This window comes from Pongo pygmaeus, chromosome 3, assembly GCF_028885625.2.
Source record: "Pongo pygmaeus isolate AG05252 chromosome 3, NHGRI_mPonPyg2-v2.0_pri, whole genome shotgun sequence".
In the NCBI taxonomy this organism is placed as follows: domain Eukaryota; kingdom Metazoa; phylum Chordata; class Mammalia; order Primates; family Hominidae; genus Pongo; species Pongo pygmaeus.
In genome coordinates this window covers 55,343,967-55,365,006 of record NC_072376.2, presented here as the reverse complement: position 1 = coordinate 55,365,006, position 21,040 = coordinate 55,343,967, and the positions used below count along the sequence as shown (strand labels likewise).

At 33.4% G+C, this 21,040-nt stretch overlaps 1 protein-coding gene across 24 annotated transcripts in view; it reads left to right on the top strand.

Moving 5' to 3' along the window:
- ADGRL3 (adhesion G protein-coupled receptor L3) overlaps positions 1-21,040 on the top strand; it is an 849,533-nt gene that overhangs the window by 752,462 nt on the left and 76,031 nt on the right. For all 24 annotated transcript variants that reach the window (XM_063663661.1, XM_063663660.1, XM_054484631.2 and 21 more), the window contains 2 exons: positions 3,424-3,633; positions 7,253-7,473. In XM_063663661.1, coding sequence (XP_063519731.1) covers positions 3,424-3,633; positions 7,253-7,473 — 431 coding nt within the window. The remainder of the gene's footprint in view (positions 1-3,423; positions 3,634-7,252; positions 7,474-21,040) is intronic.

The following is a 21,040-nucleotide window of genomic DNA, read 5'->3' as shown; positions in this document are numbered from 1 at the left end:
TGATATAATCCCTGCTCTCAAGGTACATAATGGTATATATTTTGTGTTATAGGTGATTGAGTTATATAGTGTTCACAAACATGCAATCTCAGAAATAGGAATCCTTGTGCCATTATCACATTGGTACAACTATACCTAGGAGTTTAATTCAACTGATCTTCCTCTTGAAAGGAGTTTGCTTTTTTCTATGCACGGACCACCTTCCTAGAAGTTCTATTATGGCAGACTATTAATTATAAACAAGGCTTTTCATATTTACATCTGTTATTTACATTCAGTGTCCACTTGATATGGTTTGGCTGTGTCCCAATCCAAGTATCACCTTGAATTGCAATAATCAAGTGATAAGGAGTAAGGGGAAAATAATGCAAGAAAAGCAATAGAGAGAATCAGAATACAGAAAAGGGGTCTTTAATTTTAGATAGAATGACTCAGAAAAAACCCTCTGTGAGAAGGTGACATTTGATAATTGAATAATGGGGGCAGTTCCCCTATACTGTTCTCATGGTAGTGATTAAGTCTCATGAGATCTGACGGTTTTATAAATGGGAGTTCCCCTGCACAAACTCTCTCTTGCCTGCTGCCTCATAAGATGTGTCTTGCTCCCCCTTCGCCTTCTGCCGTGATTGTGAAGCCTGCAAGTGGAACTGTGAGTCCATTAAACTGTTCTTCTTTATAAATTACCCAGTCTTGGGTATGTCTTTATCAGCAGCATGAGAATGGACTAATACACCATTGTTCTTTCCCATTCATGTTACTGGTAAAATTCAAGTATTGAGTTGTATTTGATGAGTGCTGCCCTCCCAGTGTCATGGACATACAGGTGGTTGGTGTTGATGTTTTCCTGGCTAAACAGTCATCCTTAAAAGGCGAATTATTTACTAGGCTTTTTTGTTCTATGTTTGAGAGTTACAAATTTTCGCTACTGACATTTCAAGATCTGATATTCTTCTCTTAGTAACTCTGCATGGGGTTTTTGAAGAGCCTACTAAGGCACTGAGTAAAACAAATACATTTCTAATAATGCACCTACACAGATAAAAGTGGGAGTTCTTTGGTTTCTTTTCTTTTTTTCTTGTTCTTTTTTTTTTTAAAGGTGTTTTAGGTCTTTTGGATACATTTGAGATGGTGTTATACCTGTCATTCTTCCATTATGAAAGACTGCTGTGCTAAACGTTGGTGCTTGATTCTCAATCGCAGCATCTTTCCTTTGAGTCAAAGAAGAGAGCAAATAGCCCTCTATTCAGGGAACCAGGTAGCACTAACCACTCTCCACTCTCAAACACTAAAAGTAATTTAAGCTGTCGCAGACCCAACACTGCTTTGGTAGTATCCCCCGGAGAACAAAGCAGTTAAAGCAAAATTTCATGTGGTTTTCTTTCATGACTTGAGCTCCTTCTGAGAAATATATCAAGAGTTATGCAGGAATATTTCAAAACTGCTTCATTTACAGTATTCTAGTGGAGGTCTTCATCAAATAACAACTGTGAAGTCGTATCTGGCAGTATGAGTGCTATGATTCAGATTACAGCATGGTGGCTCACTTCTAAGAATTTCCACATCCAGAAAAATCTTTGAAAGGATGAAGTTGAAAAAAAGAAGAAAACCTGGATATGTGTTTTTTAAATGTCTGCCTTTAAAAATCAATTTTTTTCAATATTTATTTTAGATTCATGGGGTACATGGGCAGGTTTATTACATAGGTGTATTGTGTGATGCTGAAGTTTGGGGTATGAATGATTCCATTACCCAGGTATTGAGTGAGCATAGTGCCCAATAGGTTTTCTACCATTTCCCCCCTCCCTCCCTACCACCTCTGGTAGTCCCAGGTTTCTACTGTGGCCATGTTTATGTCCATGAATACTCAGTGTTTAGCTCCTGATTATAAGTGAGAACATGTAGTATTTGGAAAACATGAATATTTATATAGGTTAAAATTGGGCTTAGTGTGGAAGCCAACTAAATGTGGCAACTTCCATCCTAAAACAAAAGTCAGTGTGTATGATCTATGTAGCTGAAAAAGGTATCAATTAGAAAGACAACTCTTTCTTGTCAACTCAAAATTTTTCCATGTACATGTTTATACTTTTACCAATTTTGCATATATCCATAAAAATCAATGTCATTGATTTTAATCTTTTAAAATTTTGCAGAAATGCTGTCATAGTGTGTAGATCCTTTTGATGCTTGCTTTTTTTAAAAAAATTAATATTAGATTTTTGTGTATTATCCATGTTTGTGACTTTAAATATAGTACACTGATTTTCTACTACTCTTTAAAATATCATTGTAGAAATTAACCTTTTACCCATTCATTTATCTATTCTGCTACTGATAGAAGTTAGGTATTTAGGGCTCTTCAAAACACCTTGAAGGAAAAGAATTGACAGTCATAAACAATTTCTTAACTTTGCTCCAACATCTTGATCTACTTATTTGTTGGGCCTCTATAAATTCTAAAGATTCACACAAGTTTTTTTAGGGTAGGGACAAAATATCTTAAGACGGAAATAAGAGTTCTGAATCTTAGAACAAGGACAGAAATGAAGTAATTGACAACCAAGGAACATGGCAGACATGGAGCTTCCTGGACTAATTTAACAGAACCAAAACATGATGTTTCAGTACAGTTCGTGAACTTTTTCTTGTTTCTTAGCTGTACTGTCTTCTATATGCTGCTGTTTAATATAGCAATTCTGAATATTTATTTTCTGTCAGTGTATAACAGGCTCTATTCATGAAAAATCTTTCAAAGATCAAACTTGCTGATGTCTTTAAGCTATTCAATATGAATATAAATCCAATGAATATCCTAATTCTTTTAGATCTTCCCAAAAATAAATGGTGCACATGTGTGGCTATTCATCAGAATTCACTGGGGATCTTTATGAAAATACATACTTATATGACACAACCTTGGAAATTATGATACAAGATTTATAGGACAAAGGAATTGCATTTTTAATTTTAAAACTCCTTAGATGATTCAAAAATTAGTTGAGATACAGCTTCCCCAAGTGTAAAGCTTAAAATTTTAAATAGTATTCCCTACTGGAGATGGTCTGAAAATTAGTCTAAAAAAGTGATATAAATTTAAAAAATAAAATGTTTTAACCTTGAAATCTTTGGCCAGAATTAAGTCGGTCTGCTTTAACTACTTATATTCTGAAAATGCCTGTAGCTAAGAAAGAAGCAAACACTACTAGTGTCTCTGAATATCAAACTGATTTACACCTCACAGAAAAGACAAAATGCTTTATCTGTGGAAGAGAAAACCCAAATCATTAAGTTACTTTATTCATTGTGGGTACAGAGGGTATTTTGTGCATTATTACTATCATGCTTTCTGCATCCAGGCCCTTATAAAACTTTGTAATTGGTTATGCATAAGCGCAACTTATTGCTTTTTCGTTGTGTTTCCAGCACAGTGATGCGGTCCATGACCTCCTTCTGGATGTGATCACGTGGGTTGGAATTTTGCTGTCCCTTGTTTGTCTCCTGATTTGCATCTTCACATTTTGCTTTTTCCGCGGGCTCCAGAGTGACCGTAACACCATCCACAAGAACCTCTGCATCAGTCTCTTTGTAGCAGAGCTGCTCTTCCTGATTGGGATCAACCGAACTGACCAACCAGTAAGCAACCTACATTGATATCAGTGAAGAGTTTTTCTACTTCCAGCTTTTCAGTACTGCCAATACTAAAAATACTTATGTTTGAAAGTATCATTTCTTCTAGTCATCTAAGATAGATACTAATTTTCAGGCCTTACTCAGTTTTCCATTTTTCATATCCCATAGTCATAAATAAGCAGCAAACTTTATGAATAAGGTGTATATTTCATTTTTAAATAGATTTGTATTTTTTAGAGCAGTTATTCCTTTACAGCAAAATTAAGCAGAAGCTACAGACATTCCCATCTATTCCCTGCTCCCACACATGCATAGTGTCCTTCATTATCAACATCCTCCACCAGAGCGCTACACTTGTGACAACTGATGAACCTACATCGACACATCATTATCATCCAAATTCCATAGTTTACATTAGGTTTCACTCTAGGTATTGTACATTCTCTGGGTTTGAGTATAATTTTTTCACTGCCTTGAAAATCCTCTGTGCTTCCTCTGTTTATCCCTCCTTTCCCACTAATCTCTGCTAACCACTAATTTTTTTTTTTTTTTTTTTTTTTTTACAATCTCCATGGTTTTTGCTTTTCAGAATGTCACATAATTGGAATCATTTAGTATGTAGCTTTTTTATATTGGCATCTCTCTCTCTCTTTCTTTCTTTCTTTCTTTGTTTTTCTTTCTTTTCTTTTTTGAGACAAGGTCTCACTCTGTCATTCAAGCAGGAGTGCAGTGGCATGATCCTGGCACACTGCAATCTCCACCTCCCAAGCTCAAGCGATCCTCCCACCACAGCCTGTGGAGTAGCTGGGACTACAGGCATTTGCCACCATGCCCGGCTAATTTTTTGTATTTTTAGTAGAGACAGGGTTTTGCCATGTCGTTCAGGCTGATCTCAAAATCCTGGATTCAATCGATCCACCCACCTCAGCCTCCCAAAATGCTGGGATTACAGGTGTGAGGCACCACGCCTGGCCATGGCTTCTCTTAAATGGTCGTATATATTTGAATTTCCTCCATGTCTGTTTTGACTTGATAGCTTATTTCTTTTTAGTGCTAAATAATATCCCATTGTCTGATGTACCACAGTTTATCTACTCACCTACTGAAGGACATCTTGGTTGCTTCCAAGATGTCTTTTGTGCTTTTGTCAATTATGAAGAAAGCTGCTATAACCATTTGTGTGCAGGTTTTTGTGTGGACATATGTTTTTAACTCCTTTGGGTAAAACCAGGGAGCACAATTTGTGGATCACATGGTAAGAGTATATTAGCTTTAAAGAAATTGACAAGTTGTCTTCCAAAGTGGCTGTACCACTTTGTGTTCTCATTAGCAATAAAGGAAATGTACATTTCTTTGGAAATTATTTCATAAACTTGTCTTTCTAAGGAACTACATGTTGTCATTATTTTTTCTTTTGTTTTAACCATAGGGCTCAATATTGAGGAGACTTTGGTAAAATTATTTAGAAAATGAAAGAATATCTTTTTTTCCAATTAATAGAATAATGCTTTAAAGTTTGTAATATGCCTTAAAAACAGCCAGTATTATATTAAAATCTGCAGGTCTAAAATGGGTTTTTCCAATTGATGTATTTTGGAAAATAGTACAACCTGCGAATCATTTTTAGTATATGTAAACTCTTCCCAAATTTTGTTTGGCACTTTATATTTGCATTAGTTCTGCTCATGTCTTTAATTACCAGCCTTGTACATTATTGCAACCTACATTTAGTCATATCAAGGAAAGGAGGAAGAAAAAAAGGGAAAGAAAAGAAAAAAAAAAAAAGAACAGCACTAGCCAACTGTTGGTAAAACCAAACAGAAAATATAAATAATGGACAATATCTTCATGTATTACACAGACTTTATGCCCACTTATAATTTTTGTGAGCCAGTTTCAGTTTACTTAAGATTTATGCACATGATACAAGTTTGTTATCATGAGTAAAATTGCAAAAGAGCAGAAAAGTTTCATTTTGTAGAAGACTTTTGAGCATAATAAATAGTTCGCTTACTTAATGCTGTTTTCTGGTATGTGTCCACATGTATGGAGTACTTTACAATAAAAATGCAGTTGGATTCATGTTTGTGATTACACATTCATGATTAATGACTGCAAAGGGTACAATTATGATGATTATATTTTTAATTGGGCATCATATACTAATGTGACAGCTTTCCGCATAAATGCATACCTATGAATAAGCAATCAAAGTACACATTTCTTTCCCCAAAAAAGTAAAGCCTTATGATAACAAAAATTAATAGTTGACGTTCTAACTCTAAAAAGCAAGAAATGGAAAATTGTGTTATTTTCCAAGAATATATCATTTTATTCTCTTGTTAGCTTGCAATTCAAATGCTGTGTGATTTCTTTTCATTTAGAGACCTTATTCTTATTTTTGTTTCCTGATGTTACATATGGTATGAAAAACTTCGCCAAATATTGCATACTACACAAAACTCATTTCTAACAAGTAATATAAAGAACAATGATTGATATGGAAAAACATGGGTAGAGTGCAGCTCAGCAAAACTTGTCTTTACTCTCCTTGCTAGTGAGGTATCTTTTTCTGCACTCCACATAGTGTTTAGGACCAGCTTTCTTTCTAGCTCCTCAGATGTAAGACTTGCTGGTCTCTCCTTCGTTGTCATCTCTGTGACCCAAAATTTGACCTGCCTTTTTGTCTCATTTCATAGGGATAATACTCATCAATGAATTTCTATTACTCTGATAACTTCTGTAAGTTTGTTGACCTTTTCTAGTAGCAGTTATAGATTTTAGTCAGGGCTTCCTATAAGGAAGAATAACTCAAAGAAATGAGAATTCAGGAACTGACATAAGAGTAAGAAATTGATAGCTGGTCAGCTGAAAATTGTAGTACTTTAGAAAATATACACAAATAAGAGCTGGCTGCCTTTTTTGACCAAGCTTGTCTAAGCCAATATTTAGTACAATAACAAAAAATCAGAGAAAGAAAGCAGTTTGGGAACATTTAATTTTAAGCAGATCCATTTTTATTCATGTTCACCATGAATTTTCCAACACCACCTTAAATCGTTTTTGAAACAAGGCAGGGTAGAAATAAACAAACAATTACTAATAATTAATTTCATCATGAAACAAACAATTAGTAAGAATCTCATTATGAAAAGACTGCAATTAACTACACTATTTAATTTCCCCCTTAGTTTTAATGTTTCTCTTTCATTGACTATTGAAGAACTTACTATGTTAGTATGTTCTAACTCTAACTCTAACTCTAACTCATGATTATGACCAAGAGAAAAAATTCTTAAAGTCTATTTTAAAATATTTATGCTAATATCAGAAATAATTATTCATAGGCTCTTATTAGAATTTTTTCTAAGTATTATAATTTTTTTATCCTAATGATATGCTGTCATCCATAAGCCATTATTAATGTTAAAGGCAATTTTCAAAGATAGATTATATTTAAGTATATTAGTTTTAATATCTGTGTTTTAAGACTCTTCCCTAGGTTATTATTTTGCAGACCTATGGTAATGCAGTTTTGGTAAATATTTAATTTGGTTTTGTGGCAGTTGACTAGTATCCCATGTGGTAATGATTTGACTAAATCATTTGTTCCTTTTCCTAGATTGCCTGTGCTGTTTTCGCTGCCCTCTTACATTTCTTCTTCTTGGCTGCCTTCACCTGGATGTTCCTGGAGGGGGTGCAGCTTTATATCATGCTGGTGGAGGTTTTTGAGAGTGAACATTCACGTAGGAAATACTTTTATCTGGTCGGCTATGGGATGCCTGCACTCATTGTGGCTGTGTCAGCTGCAGTAGACTACAGGAGTTATGGAACAGATAAAGTGTAAGTTTATTGTTTTCTTTCTTTTTACATCTAGGTGAAATAAAAATGTTGGGTTTTCTTGGAAGCTAAGGTCTTTATATTACCTCACAGCGAAGAAACTGGGCAGCAAATGTGTATAATTCAATCCATGGTTATACTTTGGTTATGATGTAAAAAGAAAAAAATACCTTAAGACTTACCATGATGCTGTTTTAAAACAGCATAATTTTTCCACATCTACATCATAACCTTGTGTAATTACGAAGAGATCGTAATTTTATTTTTCTTCAGAACATTAAGACATTAGTCAAAGGAAGAACTAGCTGTATGAAGAGCAATTTGCTAGCATAGGATGGTGCAGTCCCTGACATTGCTGGCTTCTCTTCTTCCTGACAAGTCCGTTCAAGTCACTGGAAAGCCTTTTATGTCATCAACAGACAGAGTATAGGAGCAGGGACAGCCTGTGTTTTTCCCCTTTTTTCCTGGGTAGGCGTTGAGGTAGAGTGATGAATTTTGCTTTCAACATAGCTTTAAATTGGTAAGACATATATATCAAGATGTGAAGCATATTAGCATGGAGTTCAGATAAAAATATGTTTGTAATCTACATACATATAACAGTTGAGATACCCAGAGTAAATCAAGGTTTTATGAGAAGAGATTAGAAAGTAAACCAAAATAGACCTCTGATGAATAATCATATTTAGAACTAGACCCAGGAGAAAAAAAATACAAGTAGAGAAAAAGAAGAGGTAAGCAGAGGCTTATAAGATTACCATGAGGTTTAGATTCAAGGTAAGGGAGAAGAAAGTCTCAAGATGGTGTTTCAAAACACCATCAGTGGCCAGACACAGTGGTGCATGTCTATAAAGCTACTTAGGATGCTGAGGCAGGGGAATCACCTGAGCCCAGCCTTTGAGATTACAGTGAGCTGTGATCATGTCACCTTACTCCAGCCTGGATGACAGAGTGAGAACTCATCTCTAAGAAGCAAAACAAAACTAAAACAAAAAACCACCATCAGTGGTGTTTTACGTCAAAATTAATTTAAGTAAAAAACAAAAACAAACAAAAGAAACCATATGACCTCTGCAACAAGTCTTTTTTTTTTAAGAGGCGGGGTCTCCATGTTGCCTGGGCTGCTGGAACTTCTGGGCTCAAGTGGTCCACCTGCCTCAGCCTCCCAAGTAGTGCAACAGCCATTTTTGCAAAGTACTGGAAGCAGAAATCAAACTGGAAGGTGTGAAGACATAAGTCAGTAGTAAGAGCGTTATTTACACCTGGAAGTAAGTTGATTGAAAAATAGTGAAAATATTAACTTATGTGATAATCATGAAGGAAAATTTTAAAGATGAAGTCTTAAGCATATCTAGGGTAAGAAGAATCAAATTAATAGGAGGAGATTCATAGAGAGAAAATTCCTTATAGTATATATGGGCCAAATGAAAGGGAAAAGTCTTGGGGGGTAGAAAGACACAGGACTAAACACAAGATTGGAAAAATCTTGATTTATTACTAAAAGTGGTTTTAGAATTTGCAAAGTCCATGGCACTAATTTTACATGTGAGAAAATAAAATACTAGATAAATTAATTGCATTGCCTGTGGCTATAGAGTTAGTTGGTAGCAGATTTGAGATAAACCAAGTCAGGTTATTTCAAATAAACTAGGATTTTTTTTTTTTTTTGAAATTGTAAAATGACCTCACTTTGTTGAGGTGAGTGTGAAGAAAAGGACAGGCAAGGTAAATTTTGAAGCAGAGGAACTTTTCCGTCAAGTAAAAGATGCTGATTTCTATTGAGTGAATAGGTGAGGTCACGTCAAGAGAACAGATTCGAAAAGCTTTGAAATGAACACTATGGAAAATGTGCTAAAGAGCCAATTAGACATTAATAAAAAGATTTTCAAGCAGCAGTGTAGGCTCAGATGAGGTTAGATAACTTCAATTTGTACAGAAGTTAATAAGCCAAATTTCATGACTTTCCACCGGCAATCAGCAGTCTGAACATGCTGGCAGTAAAACAGCTTGCTTCTCAGAAGTGAGGATTCATAAAAAGGGAATGACAAGAAGAGGACGCCAGAATTATTGGGAGCATAGTTAAAACAGCATATGTGAACTATGCTATTTTAGGCACCAACAATACAATTAAAAGAAGACTTATTCCCGTTGAGTCTTTGTCTTGAGTATAGTGACAGGCTATATAAAACCATTTGTCTAAATATGCCAATAACTATTATTTTTTAATCTCACCTTTGTGAATTGTAATCAAGTCTGTGATTTTTCTGTTGATTCCAGTGACATCTGTGAAACAGACCAGGATTAGTAAAAAAAAAAAAACACATTATCTGAGGTTTTCCCTAAAGATATCTTAGGGGAGGGGTGTTAGGTTGATACAGGTTTGTTTGTTTTTTTAAATAACATCTTTGATATATTCATGTAACATAAAATTCAGTCTTTAAAGCATACACTTCAGTTGTTTTTAGGATGTTCGTGGTATTATGTACTCATCACTATTGTCTAATTTTAGAATATTTTCATCAAAACAAAAAAGAAATCCCCTAGCAGTCATTTCACCTAGATCATGGGACTTTACATTTTTTTCAGTGCATTTTCTACCAAGAAATTGAGTAATATAGTTATTTGTGACCTTATGCTATTTCAAATATTGTTGCCAAGTAGCTCCATTTTGCTCTCTTGAAGTTCCAAGTTACATTTTTCTTTTACATCAGTTTTTTTCTCCTTAGGTATTTGGAAATTGTCCTATTACTACCGAACTCATTCAATTTGTTTTGTTTGTGTTTTAGTCATTTACTTTGAGACAGATGTCAGTTTTTGGATAGTAGAAATCTATCTTTTCTTAGAATCGATAATACGTAGTCTCTTGTGACTTTGTTAAAGCTTTGGCCATCATTGCTTTAATTTCCTGCACCATAACTGGAAGCTCTCGTTTACTGACATTATTACTGTGTGAGACTAGGGGCTAATTTATTTCCCAGGCACTGATTTAAAACAAGCCTTAATAATAGTTCAGTTTTGCAATTATCACTTTTTCCAACACAAAGAGAAGCAAAACAGATAGAGAAAAGGGAGGGTAGATGGAAAAGAGGTAGGAAAAGATAGGGAAAATTTCATTATTTCAATTATTTCACAGGCGGGCATAACACATTTTAGTGTCTTCTTGTACATTTTAAATAAATTGTCCACAGAGAAGCCTTCAGAATACATGTAAAAAATGTTTAACTTCTACTTTTTCGGAATTCATGCAATCCAACATCTATACCGTGCTGTTTTCCCACTGAAGAAGCAGATATTGAAAAGAGAACCAGTACTGAGCCATGGTGTTTACTTGAGAAGTTGAAGTGAACAGATTGTTTCCATCAGGGCTTTATCAAGATAACACAGTGAAAATATAAGCCATTAATTTTTACACAACTCAGAGAATTTCTGTGTACAGAATTATATGTCTTGTTTCTTATCATCGAGACTGTCTTTGTTCCAGTTTCTCTTGCTGTTGTGTATTGCTTTTATTTTATTTTATTTTATTTTATTTATTATTTTTGAGACGGAGTTTCACTCTTGTTGCCCAGGCTGGAGTGCAATGGCACGGTCTTGGCTCACCACAGCCTCTGCCGCCCGGGTTCAAGCGATTCTCCTGACTCAGCCTCCCAAGCAGCCGAGTGGCTGGGATTACAGGCATGCACCAACACGCCCAGCTAATTTTGTATTTTTTTAGTAGAAATGGGGTTTCTCCATGTTTTTCAGGCTGGTCTCGAACTCCCAACCTCAGGTGATCTGCCAGCCTTGGCCTGCCAAAGTGCTGGGATTACAGGTGTGAGCCACCATGCCCAGCCTGCTTTTATTTTATTTAATATGGCATTTCCCACTCCCTGCTCACCACGTGCCTCTTTTTTTCACACATCTCTGCTGTCTCAAGTTTGTTTGTTTGCAGTGTTACCTTGCTATGTACTACACTGATTCTTTAAATATGAAAATGTGTAGTCCACAGCCTATAATAAAGTGGAATTAGCCAGAAATCAGAGATATATTGTCAACTATTTTCTTTAAATTATTATTAAGCTCAATACAGTAAAATTGTATGTCTTGGAAATCTTTTTTACTTGTTTTTGGAACTTCATGATTCTTAAGTTTTTATTCTTCAGTCTTGCCCACTTAGAGTTCATCTAGAATAAAATCATTGAATGTCTATTACAATAATTCAGATAATAGACCTGTCTCCCTTTTCTCTCCTCTTAATGTATTTGTTTATTATACTGACAATGAGGTTTTATTTCTGAAACCTTTAATATAATAATAATACCTTACATTTCTAAAATTTAGAGAATTATATTAATGGTAGGAGATAAAATCAGAGATAAAATTGTTTCGTAGGTTAAATAAATGCTATTTTGACAGATATGGAAATAAATATCATATTCCATCTGGCTGATGGATTTTGATGTTTTTCTATGAAATGTTGTTAGGGCTATTGAATTTATTATTATGTATAAAACACATACACACAAAGCATACATATTTGATTCTGAGAAGTTGCTTAGTTTGCCATCAATTTGCAGTGATTGTAAGGAGCCATTATTTGTTTAACAAAACCTTTTTATATGTACTGACATTATATTCAAGAATGTACTTAGAATAACATTTGGTTAAAATAATTAGATATTTTAAAAATCCATTTTAAAAAACAATAATCTTAAAAAAACTCTGCTAGTAGACCACAGGTATAAATTGCGCTGTTAATAATGGACATTTATTTTCATTTATCTCTTTCTTGTATCTTTTTATGTCTCTCATACTGTTATTCATATGGATATTCAGTGGGATGCCATCAATATGATACTGTCAGAAGATAATTATAGCAAAGGATGGCATTGACTTAACAATAATTCAAACAGGACAGATTTGGAAATTCAGTGCTAAATACTTTGGTTTTATAACCTGAAACTAATCACTTCATTTAAACTTTAATTATTCCAATATTACCAAAACATGCAAACAGTTTGAACAGTAAATGTTTATTTTTAAAAAAATCACGTTGATAGTTTATAGCATTTTCCACTCAGTCTCATGTATGAAAAAGCAGTGGTTACCATCATGAGTGGATTGGAAGAAGGAATTAGAAGTGGGTACCAGGAAAAAGGAGAGAGGACGCTGGGAAGGGGTAAAGCCCAGAGAATTGTCTAGGAGAGAAAATCTGGGCTAAAAAATTGATGAGTAGTTTCTAAATATGTGGATGAAGTCATGAACATTTATAATCGATGAGAACATTCTTGAGTACTAGAAGAATAGCCAAGCTGTTAAAAATAATGGAAATCAAGTTTTATGATCTGAAAATTGTTGTAAATTATCTATTAAATTTTACATTTGTCTTCCCAGCTCACTAGCTTAAGAGTATCTCTAAAAGGGGTACTCTCTCCTCTGTTAGTTAAAAGACCCCAGACTTCATTGACATAAAGCATTTACCTTGCTGTAATATTATCACCAGGTGTGTTTGACTATAGCTTGGCCAGTAGGAAATAGTACAGATAATGAAGAAGTATTTGTTATTGACATATGAAGGTCATCATTCACTATGTCTACAGGGAGTACATGTGTATGTTTATATACTATTTTATTCAAGGCCAAGAACATTTTATGTGTATGTGTAGTAAATACTGAAGGGTTATTGTGCCATCATTTTATCATCCAGAAAGCCAGTGATTGATTGGGCATATAAAATTATCATCATATCTAAGAATTCTGAGTTGAGCATAACTTTTTTCTGTTAAGAAGTTATCCATACAAGGACTATATCAGAGATCATCAGGACCACTGTGCTGCTATTTTTAAAATGCAATGAAATGTTAGACTTAAAATTGAATATTGGACCTGAGTTCCTATTGGAACCAAAGAAGTATAACAACTTCCACAGCTATCATTAGACATCTAAAGATCATGTATAATACATCATGACTTTATCCACTAGGATGGCTGCAATAAAAGGTACATAGTGACAAACATTGTTGAAGATGTAGAAAATCAGAACCCTCATATATCGCTGGTGGCAGTGTCAAATGGTGTAGCTAGCTACTTCAGAAAATCGTTTCACAGATTTTCAAAAGGTTAAACATAGTTTTGATCCAGCAATTCTACTCCTAAGCATTTATAAAAAATAAAAATAAAAACTAAGGTCCGTGTTAAAACTTGTATACAAGACTTTATAGCAGCATTATTTATGTTAGCCAAAACATGGGAATACCCAATGTCCATCAACTGATGAAAAGATAAAATGTGAAATACCTAAATGATGGAGTATTTTTTGGCAATAAAAATGAAGTATTAACACATGCCATAAAATACATAAACTTTAAAATTATTATGTTAAGTGACTAAAGCCAGTTATAAAAGACTATATGTTATATGTTCCCATATATATATAATGTCCAGAATAGGCAAATCTTTAAAGACAGAAAATATAGTGGTTGCTAAGATTGGGGAGAGTGTGGATGGGTCATTGTAGAGCAGTGGGAGGTCGAAAATGGGGAGTGACTTTTGGTGGGTACAGAGTTTCATTTTGGTAAAATGAAAACGTAAAATTAGATTATGCTGATGGGTTCACAACTCTTAAATATACTAAAAACCTTGGAGTTATACTCTGTTAAATAAATGATTTATGATATATAAATCACATTGCAGTGAAGCTATTTAATAATACTAAAAGTTTCACTAACATCAAGATGACCTTATATTTAGAAAGATCTGATATTTTGACTTGAGACCTGTTTCAGTGATCTGTGCATTATATACAGCATATAAATTTCTCACCTACTCATTGAGAATTTATAATTATCAACCAATCTACACCTTTAGTTGTTTTATAACTTATATCATTATTCTCTGGAGAAACATCTAGTAGCCACAGAGAGTTTGGAGTCAGGTAGATTAGAATAAAATTCAGTCTCAACTACTTATTATCTGTGTGGCTGTGGGTGGTTTACCTGAGTATCACATTCCTAAGCTGTAAAGTGTGAGTACCTTGCAAGACTCTTCCGATGTTTGAAACTCTGTGTGTGTGTGTGTGTGTGTGTACGATTTATGAATCAGTGTATGTATATACATAACGTGTATGTATGTATGTAAACAGTATGTATATATGTAAAATATATGCTAGACATCTATGTCTAGCATAGTTAAGTATTTATTAAATTAGAACTTTTATTATTACTGGTACTATTATTTGGCTGATACAAATTAAGAAATACAAACATGATCAGCAACGTTGTTTTCAATTATAAAATAGATTGTATTAAAAAGCAACCATTTACTAGAGTAGTAATTACAATTCTTGTTTTATTTTTACTTTCAGGTTCAGGGGTACATGTGAAGGTTTGTTATATAGGTAAACTTGTGTCACGGGGGCTTCTTGTACACAATTCTTATGATATCATCTTCTACTAAGATGAGACCATGGCAATCACTCAACATTTAGTAGCATTAATAAATTATAATAGCTATAATTCTTATCTTTATAGTCCATCATAGAATGTAGGATGCATTTTGCTGAAAAAATTAATGAAACTCTTTTAAAAAATATAACATGTTGAGGAAGTAAAGACAACACAATCTATTTTTGATATATCAGAGGTAGTGTTTAATTCTAAGATCCAAAACTGTAGCAGAACCTCAAAAGCTAGTCTTGACCACCACTGATTGCACTCCATCCCTGTATCACTCCATCAACCTTTTTTAAAAATTCATGCACTTGTTTGCAAAGTATTTCAACATTAGATGTATGAATGTGCTGCAATGAAAATGGCATTAAAAAAATTCCTAGCAATCATATTATGCAATAAGCTGAGGCCTAGATTTATTATGCTTGGCGTATATACCTGTCCCTTTTCTCTCTTCTGTCCTTCTTTCTTGCCCAGTTTATTCCTTTCTTATTCTCTCAATCTTGCCATATATATAAAAATATAATACATTATATTTATAAAATACATTTATATATAAATACGTATTTATATATTAATGTAATATATAAATACGTATTTATATATTAATGTAATATATAAATACGTATTTATATATTAATGTAATATATAAATACGTATTTATATATTATTGTAATATATAAATACGTATTTATATATTAATGTAATATATAAATATACATTATACATTTATATATATTTATATATAAATGTACAATATATATTTATTTTATATTTTATATTTTATATAATATATAAATATATAATATATTTATATAATATATAATATATAAATATATAATATATTTATATAATATATAATATATAATATAAAAATATATATAATATATAAATATATCATATAAAAATATATATAATATATAAATATATAATATATATAATATATAATATATAATGGATAATATATTTATATAATATATATAATATATAATGTATAATATATTTATATAATATATAATATATAAATATATAATATATAAATATATGTTATATATTTATATAATATATAATATATAAATATATAATATATATTTATATAATATAAAAATATATATAATATATAAATATATAACATATATTTATATATTACATTAATATAAATATATATTTCTATATTACATTAATATTATAAATATATATTTATAATATTACATATATCTATTGACATATAAATATATATTTATAATATTACATATAAATATCTATATATAAGTATATATATTAAGAATATAGCAATATCAGCAAATGTTACAGAGAAAAGGAATATATAATTTTAAAATTCTCATAAACAACTTGATATGATTAAGCCTTGTGAATTTCATGATCTAATAGTAGCCAAAGATTGTTTACTGGTTACATTTAATACTCATCAAGAATAGGATTCAGTCTGTGATTTAGCATCCTGTAGAAAGTGCAACAAACATATTGCTAATTTACATTACCTCAAAAAACTTTGGTTAATATTTTGAAATAGAGTAATTCACAAGGAGAAAGGCTACTTATTCTTGTGGGTTAACACCAGTTCTTTAGAGTTTTGAAATCAATAAACTTGTATAATTCAGTAAGATTTCATCATATCTCTAGCAATACATGTTACTTTTAATATTTGAAAAAAATTATGCTACAAAATGAATTTCAATTACATAGTTGTATTAGATAAATGAAAAGGAGGTCAAGTCAAGGTTTGTGGTATATGACAATTGTTTCTTTGAATTACAGAATATATCTAATATCAGAAGGTTTTTACTATTGCCTAAAATAAACATGAGTGTGGTCAGAATGCACTTGTTTTCTCAAGTCTCTTATGTCTTCTGTTACAGTACTTTTATAAACATAGTATAGATGATATACATATGATTGAATTTCATTTATAAAAAAGAAATTGCCATATCTTAAAAATTAAATGCGAATGGCCAATCCAAATTACCAATTTCACAAATTAAATGTTGCTAGGTAGATAAAGGCAATTTTCAGATAAATTGTATTCTTCAATAGTGGGTCTATCTTACCATTCACCAGCTGGACTTCAGTGTGTTTAGTGTGATAAATTGTTCTTCTAGCTTTGTCTCACCTTAACCAGTGTTTTTGCCTTGTATCTAAATGTCATTGAATGGCCAGACTTATAAAACTCTGAGGTAGGATATATGTGCTCAGGCATGTATATATACACCCCACGTAACGTTCTTCTCCACCTTAAAGGCTGAATGAATTGTTTTAACATAGGCACAGTGAACTGGGACAGGAATCATGCAAATTTTTAAGGTAGTTAATAGGAAGAGGAGGAAATACAGAAGGCTTTGAGAAAGTCAGCATGTGGCCAGAAACAACAGCAGGTGTGGCCATATGGCAATCAAATTAGAAAAGGGATTCTTGCCACACAGCCTTCCAGAAGAGAGTAAAGCCCCAGCAGCCCTCATGGAGGGATGATTTACTAAGTACATTTTACATATTTTATATTGCCTCTTTCACTGTTCAATTCCAAAGGAAATGTAAATCCATTTTACCAAATAGATATAAAATTTTTTCTCAAAGAATAAAAATCATCATTTTGAAATGCTCCTTTACATTTAGAAAAGATCACTATGCCAAAAGCACATTTCCAAATAAAGCATTGGCTAAGCTGAGACCATTTTCAAAAAAGCAAAGTTTTGCAAGGCTATAATTTTACTTCAACAAAACATTTGGTGAGATTATTTAATATTTTAAAATTCCCTTAGTCCAAGACAACTGTTAATAATATAATTAAAGGTATTTGTTTAGATTCCTTAACTTGTAAAATAATCTTCTATAGAAGATTGTGAAGCACATTTTTTTTTTCTGAAAATGTGTTTTAGTTCTCAGATTAGCTTTCGAAAACTTATTTGACCTACAAAATAACGAGAGCTGTATTATTAAGTCATTCTTAAAACGTATTATTACTATTATATCATGTTGCTATAATTTCAGCAGCATTCATGGGCTGCAGTTGTGTGTGTGTGTCTGTGTGTGTGTGTGTGTGTGTGTGTGTCTGATCTAGTCTGGGAAAATGTCCATGTTTTGGTTTTGTCCTTCATTGTTTTTTTGTTTTTCTTTTTCTTTTTCTTTCTTTCTTTTTTTTTTTTTTTTGAGATGAAGTCTCATTCTGTCGCCCTGGCTGGAGTGCAGTGGTACGTTCTTGGCTCACTGCAACCTCTGCCCCCAGATTCCAGAGATTCTCCTGCCTCAGCCTCACAATTAGCTGGGATTACAGGCACGCATCACCAAGTCTGGCTAATTTTTGTATTTTTAGTAGAGACGGGATTTCACCATGTTGCCCGGGCTGGTCTCAAACTCCTGACCTCAAGTGATCTACCCGCCTCGGCCTCCCAAAGTGTTGGGATTACAAGCCTGAGCCACGTGCCCAGCCTCCTTCATTGTTTCTACCCTGAGGGAAAATACAATTACCATCTTTGTTCAGAACTTAGAGAGACCTTTGAAAATCTTCCCTCCCCAAGAGTCTCTTTTCTGTCTCTCTCTCTCTCTCTCTCTGTCACTCTCTCTTTTTCGCTCTCTCTCATACACACATACACCCTCTCTCTCTCTCTTTTATTACGTTGGTGACAAGCTAGCCTGCGGTCAGAATGAAGACAATGTTCATATTTCTTACCTTGAGTTCTATGGTTTGTTTCTGCTTATATTTAGCACTACACTTCTATTTCATATGACCAAGTTTTTTGAACACCATCACAACAAAAGGGTAACTACTTATCCAAACACACCGATGGTGTTTAACTAAGCATTGATTGCTTCACTAATAGCATTTTTTCAAACAGGTTTGTTGTGTTTACTTTGAATAAAGAAATTATCTTGTCTACATAAAAAATGAGAACTTGTAGTCAGTTTCTTGTTAGAGTGCCTATTGTACTTCTACTGAAATTAGTTTACATGGATTTAACTTAATAGAAGAAGGCCAGACTTCGTTTTTCGTTTTTGTTTGAGACGAAGCCTCGCTCTGTTGCTCAGGCTGAATTACAGTGCCGGGTTCATGATTCACCACAGCCTGGACCTTTTGGGCTCAAGCCATCCTTCCACTTCAGCCTCTCGAGTAGTTGGGACCACAGGCATGCATCACCATCCCCAGCTATTTTTTTTTTTCTTTTCTTTTCTTTGTAGAGATGAGGTCACTATATTGCCCAGGTTGGTCTTGAACTCCTAGGCTCAAGCGATCCTCCTGCCTTGGCCTCTCAAAGTCCTGGGATAACAGGGGTGAGCAACTGTGGCTAGCCTCTTCATTGTTTTAAAATGGGCTTTTGGTAGGCAATCTGTTTTGGTTCAAGGCTTTTTTTTTTTTTTGCTTAAAAATCTAGCTCTTAAAATAAGTTTAAAAGTTATAGCAAAGTAAAGGAGCCAAAAACCATAATAAACATCATTGCCTCCATTACTCAGATGTTAAAACTGTTAGCATTTTAGTGTATTTGCTGTCAGTAATTACTAACCTAAAACATATGGCTAAAGCCCATTTTGTTCACTTCTAGGGCTCTCTACCCTTATGTGAGAGGCAGCCACTAACATGAGTTTGATTTTTTTTTTCTTTCCATTAAATAACATATATATATCCATCAAAAATATATTGTGTGTAGTTTTTAAAGTCTGTGTGTGTATGTTTAACATGTATATATACACAGTATATTATATACACATTTGATATAGTTTAGATTCTGTACCTTACTTTTTTACTCAACTTCGGTTTTTTTTTTGTTGTTTTTTTTTTGAGACAGGGTCTCACTCTGTCACCCAGGCTGGAGCACAGTGCCGTGATTTCAGCTCACTGAAGCCTCAACCGCCCGGGTTTAAGTGATCCTACCACCTCAGCCTCCTGAGTAGCTGCGACTACAGGGGCACACCACCATGCCTAGCTAATTTTTGCAGACACAAGGTTTTGCCATGTCGCCTAGGCTGGTCTCAAACTCCTGGGCTCTAGTGAATCGCCCTCCTTGGCCTCCCAAAGGGCTGGTATTACAGATGTGAGACACCACACCCAGCCCCCAACTTTTCTTTTTTTTTTTTATCCTATTGACATATGTAGACCTACTTCCTCCTTTTTAACTGTTTTATAACATTTCATCATATGAATAGAAAATATTGTATTTATTCATTACTTTTTTGATAGACATTTCTAATTTCCCTTCTTAATAGTTTTTCTGTTATTCCATTATTGCTTAGGTTTAAGCAACTTTTATAATCACAGAAATATTTGAGTATTTAGGATTTCCATGTTTATATTATATAGCAAACCAGTCTTGAATATTTACCACTGGAGTCATTTTCTTCTGATGCCTCAATTATGGCAAAATGGCAAATAATTCAAGATATTATTTTTAACATCAAATGTAATTTGTTCAAAATTTACATTAATCTTTCTCATAACTAGTCACTTCCATTTTGTCTTCCTGTCATCCTGAAGAATGAAAATGTAATTTCCCAGAGGTTTTAAAAATTGGGGGAGTATTAAATGTAGCTGAAATTAAGTGATTAATAATTTACTTTTGGATCATGAATCAGCTTCATGGGATGCTAAGGATCATTTGCAACCTCAGAAGTATGAGCAGTAACAATGCACTTTTTAAGACTCCAGAAATCTCAAAGGTCGGCTGCCCAACCTAATTAAACTTCAATCTTCTGATACCAAATTTATTTCTTCTTTGTACTGCATTTACTCAGATCTTCTTGACAGGAAAATGTCACTTTGCCTGACAGCTGATAGACAGGTTATGTAGCACCATAATTGGAGAGAAAAGGATAGCTAAAAGCTACTTGATTTAATGGCTATGTGTATGGCTTTTTCTTTCTTTCTCTCTTTTTTTTTTTAAGTTTCTATGACAGACACAAAAGGCCTTAGCAAATAGGCCCAGTGCCATTTTTTCCTGCTTCCTCCAGAGGTAATTATCTTACTCCATCAATAGTGCTGTCAGAAATTGGGCACATAATTCAGCATTTAAATGAACAAGCAATGTAATATTTCCTGTCTCCCAGTGGAATGCTTTGCAGCTCACATTCTTCTCTGTCACTCGCTCACTCTTGATGTATGTCCCATACCCAGTCCTTGAATACCTTCTCTCCCTTGT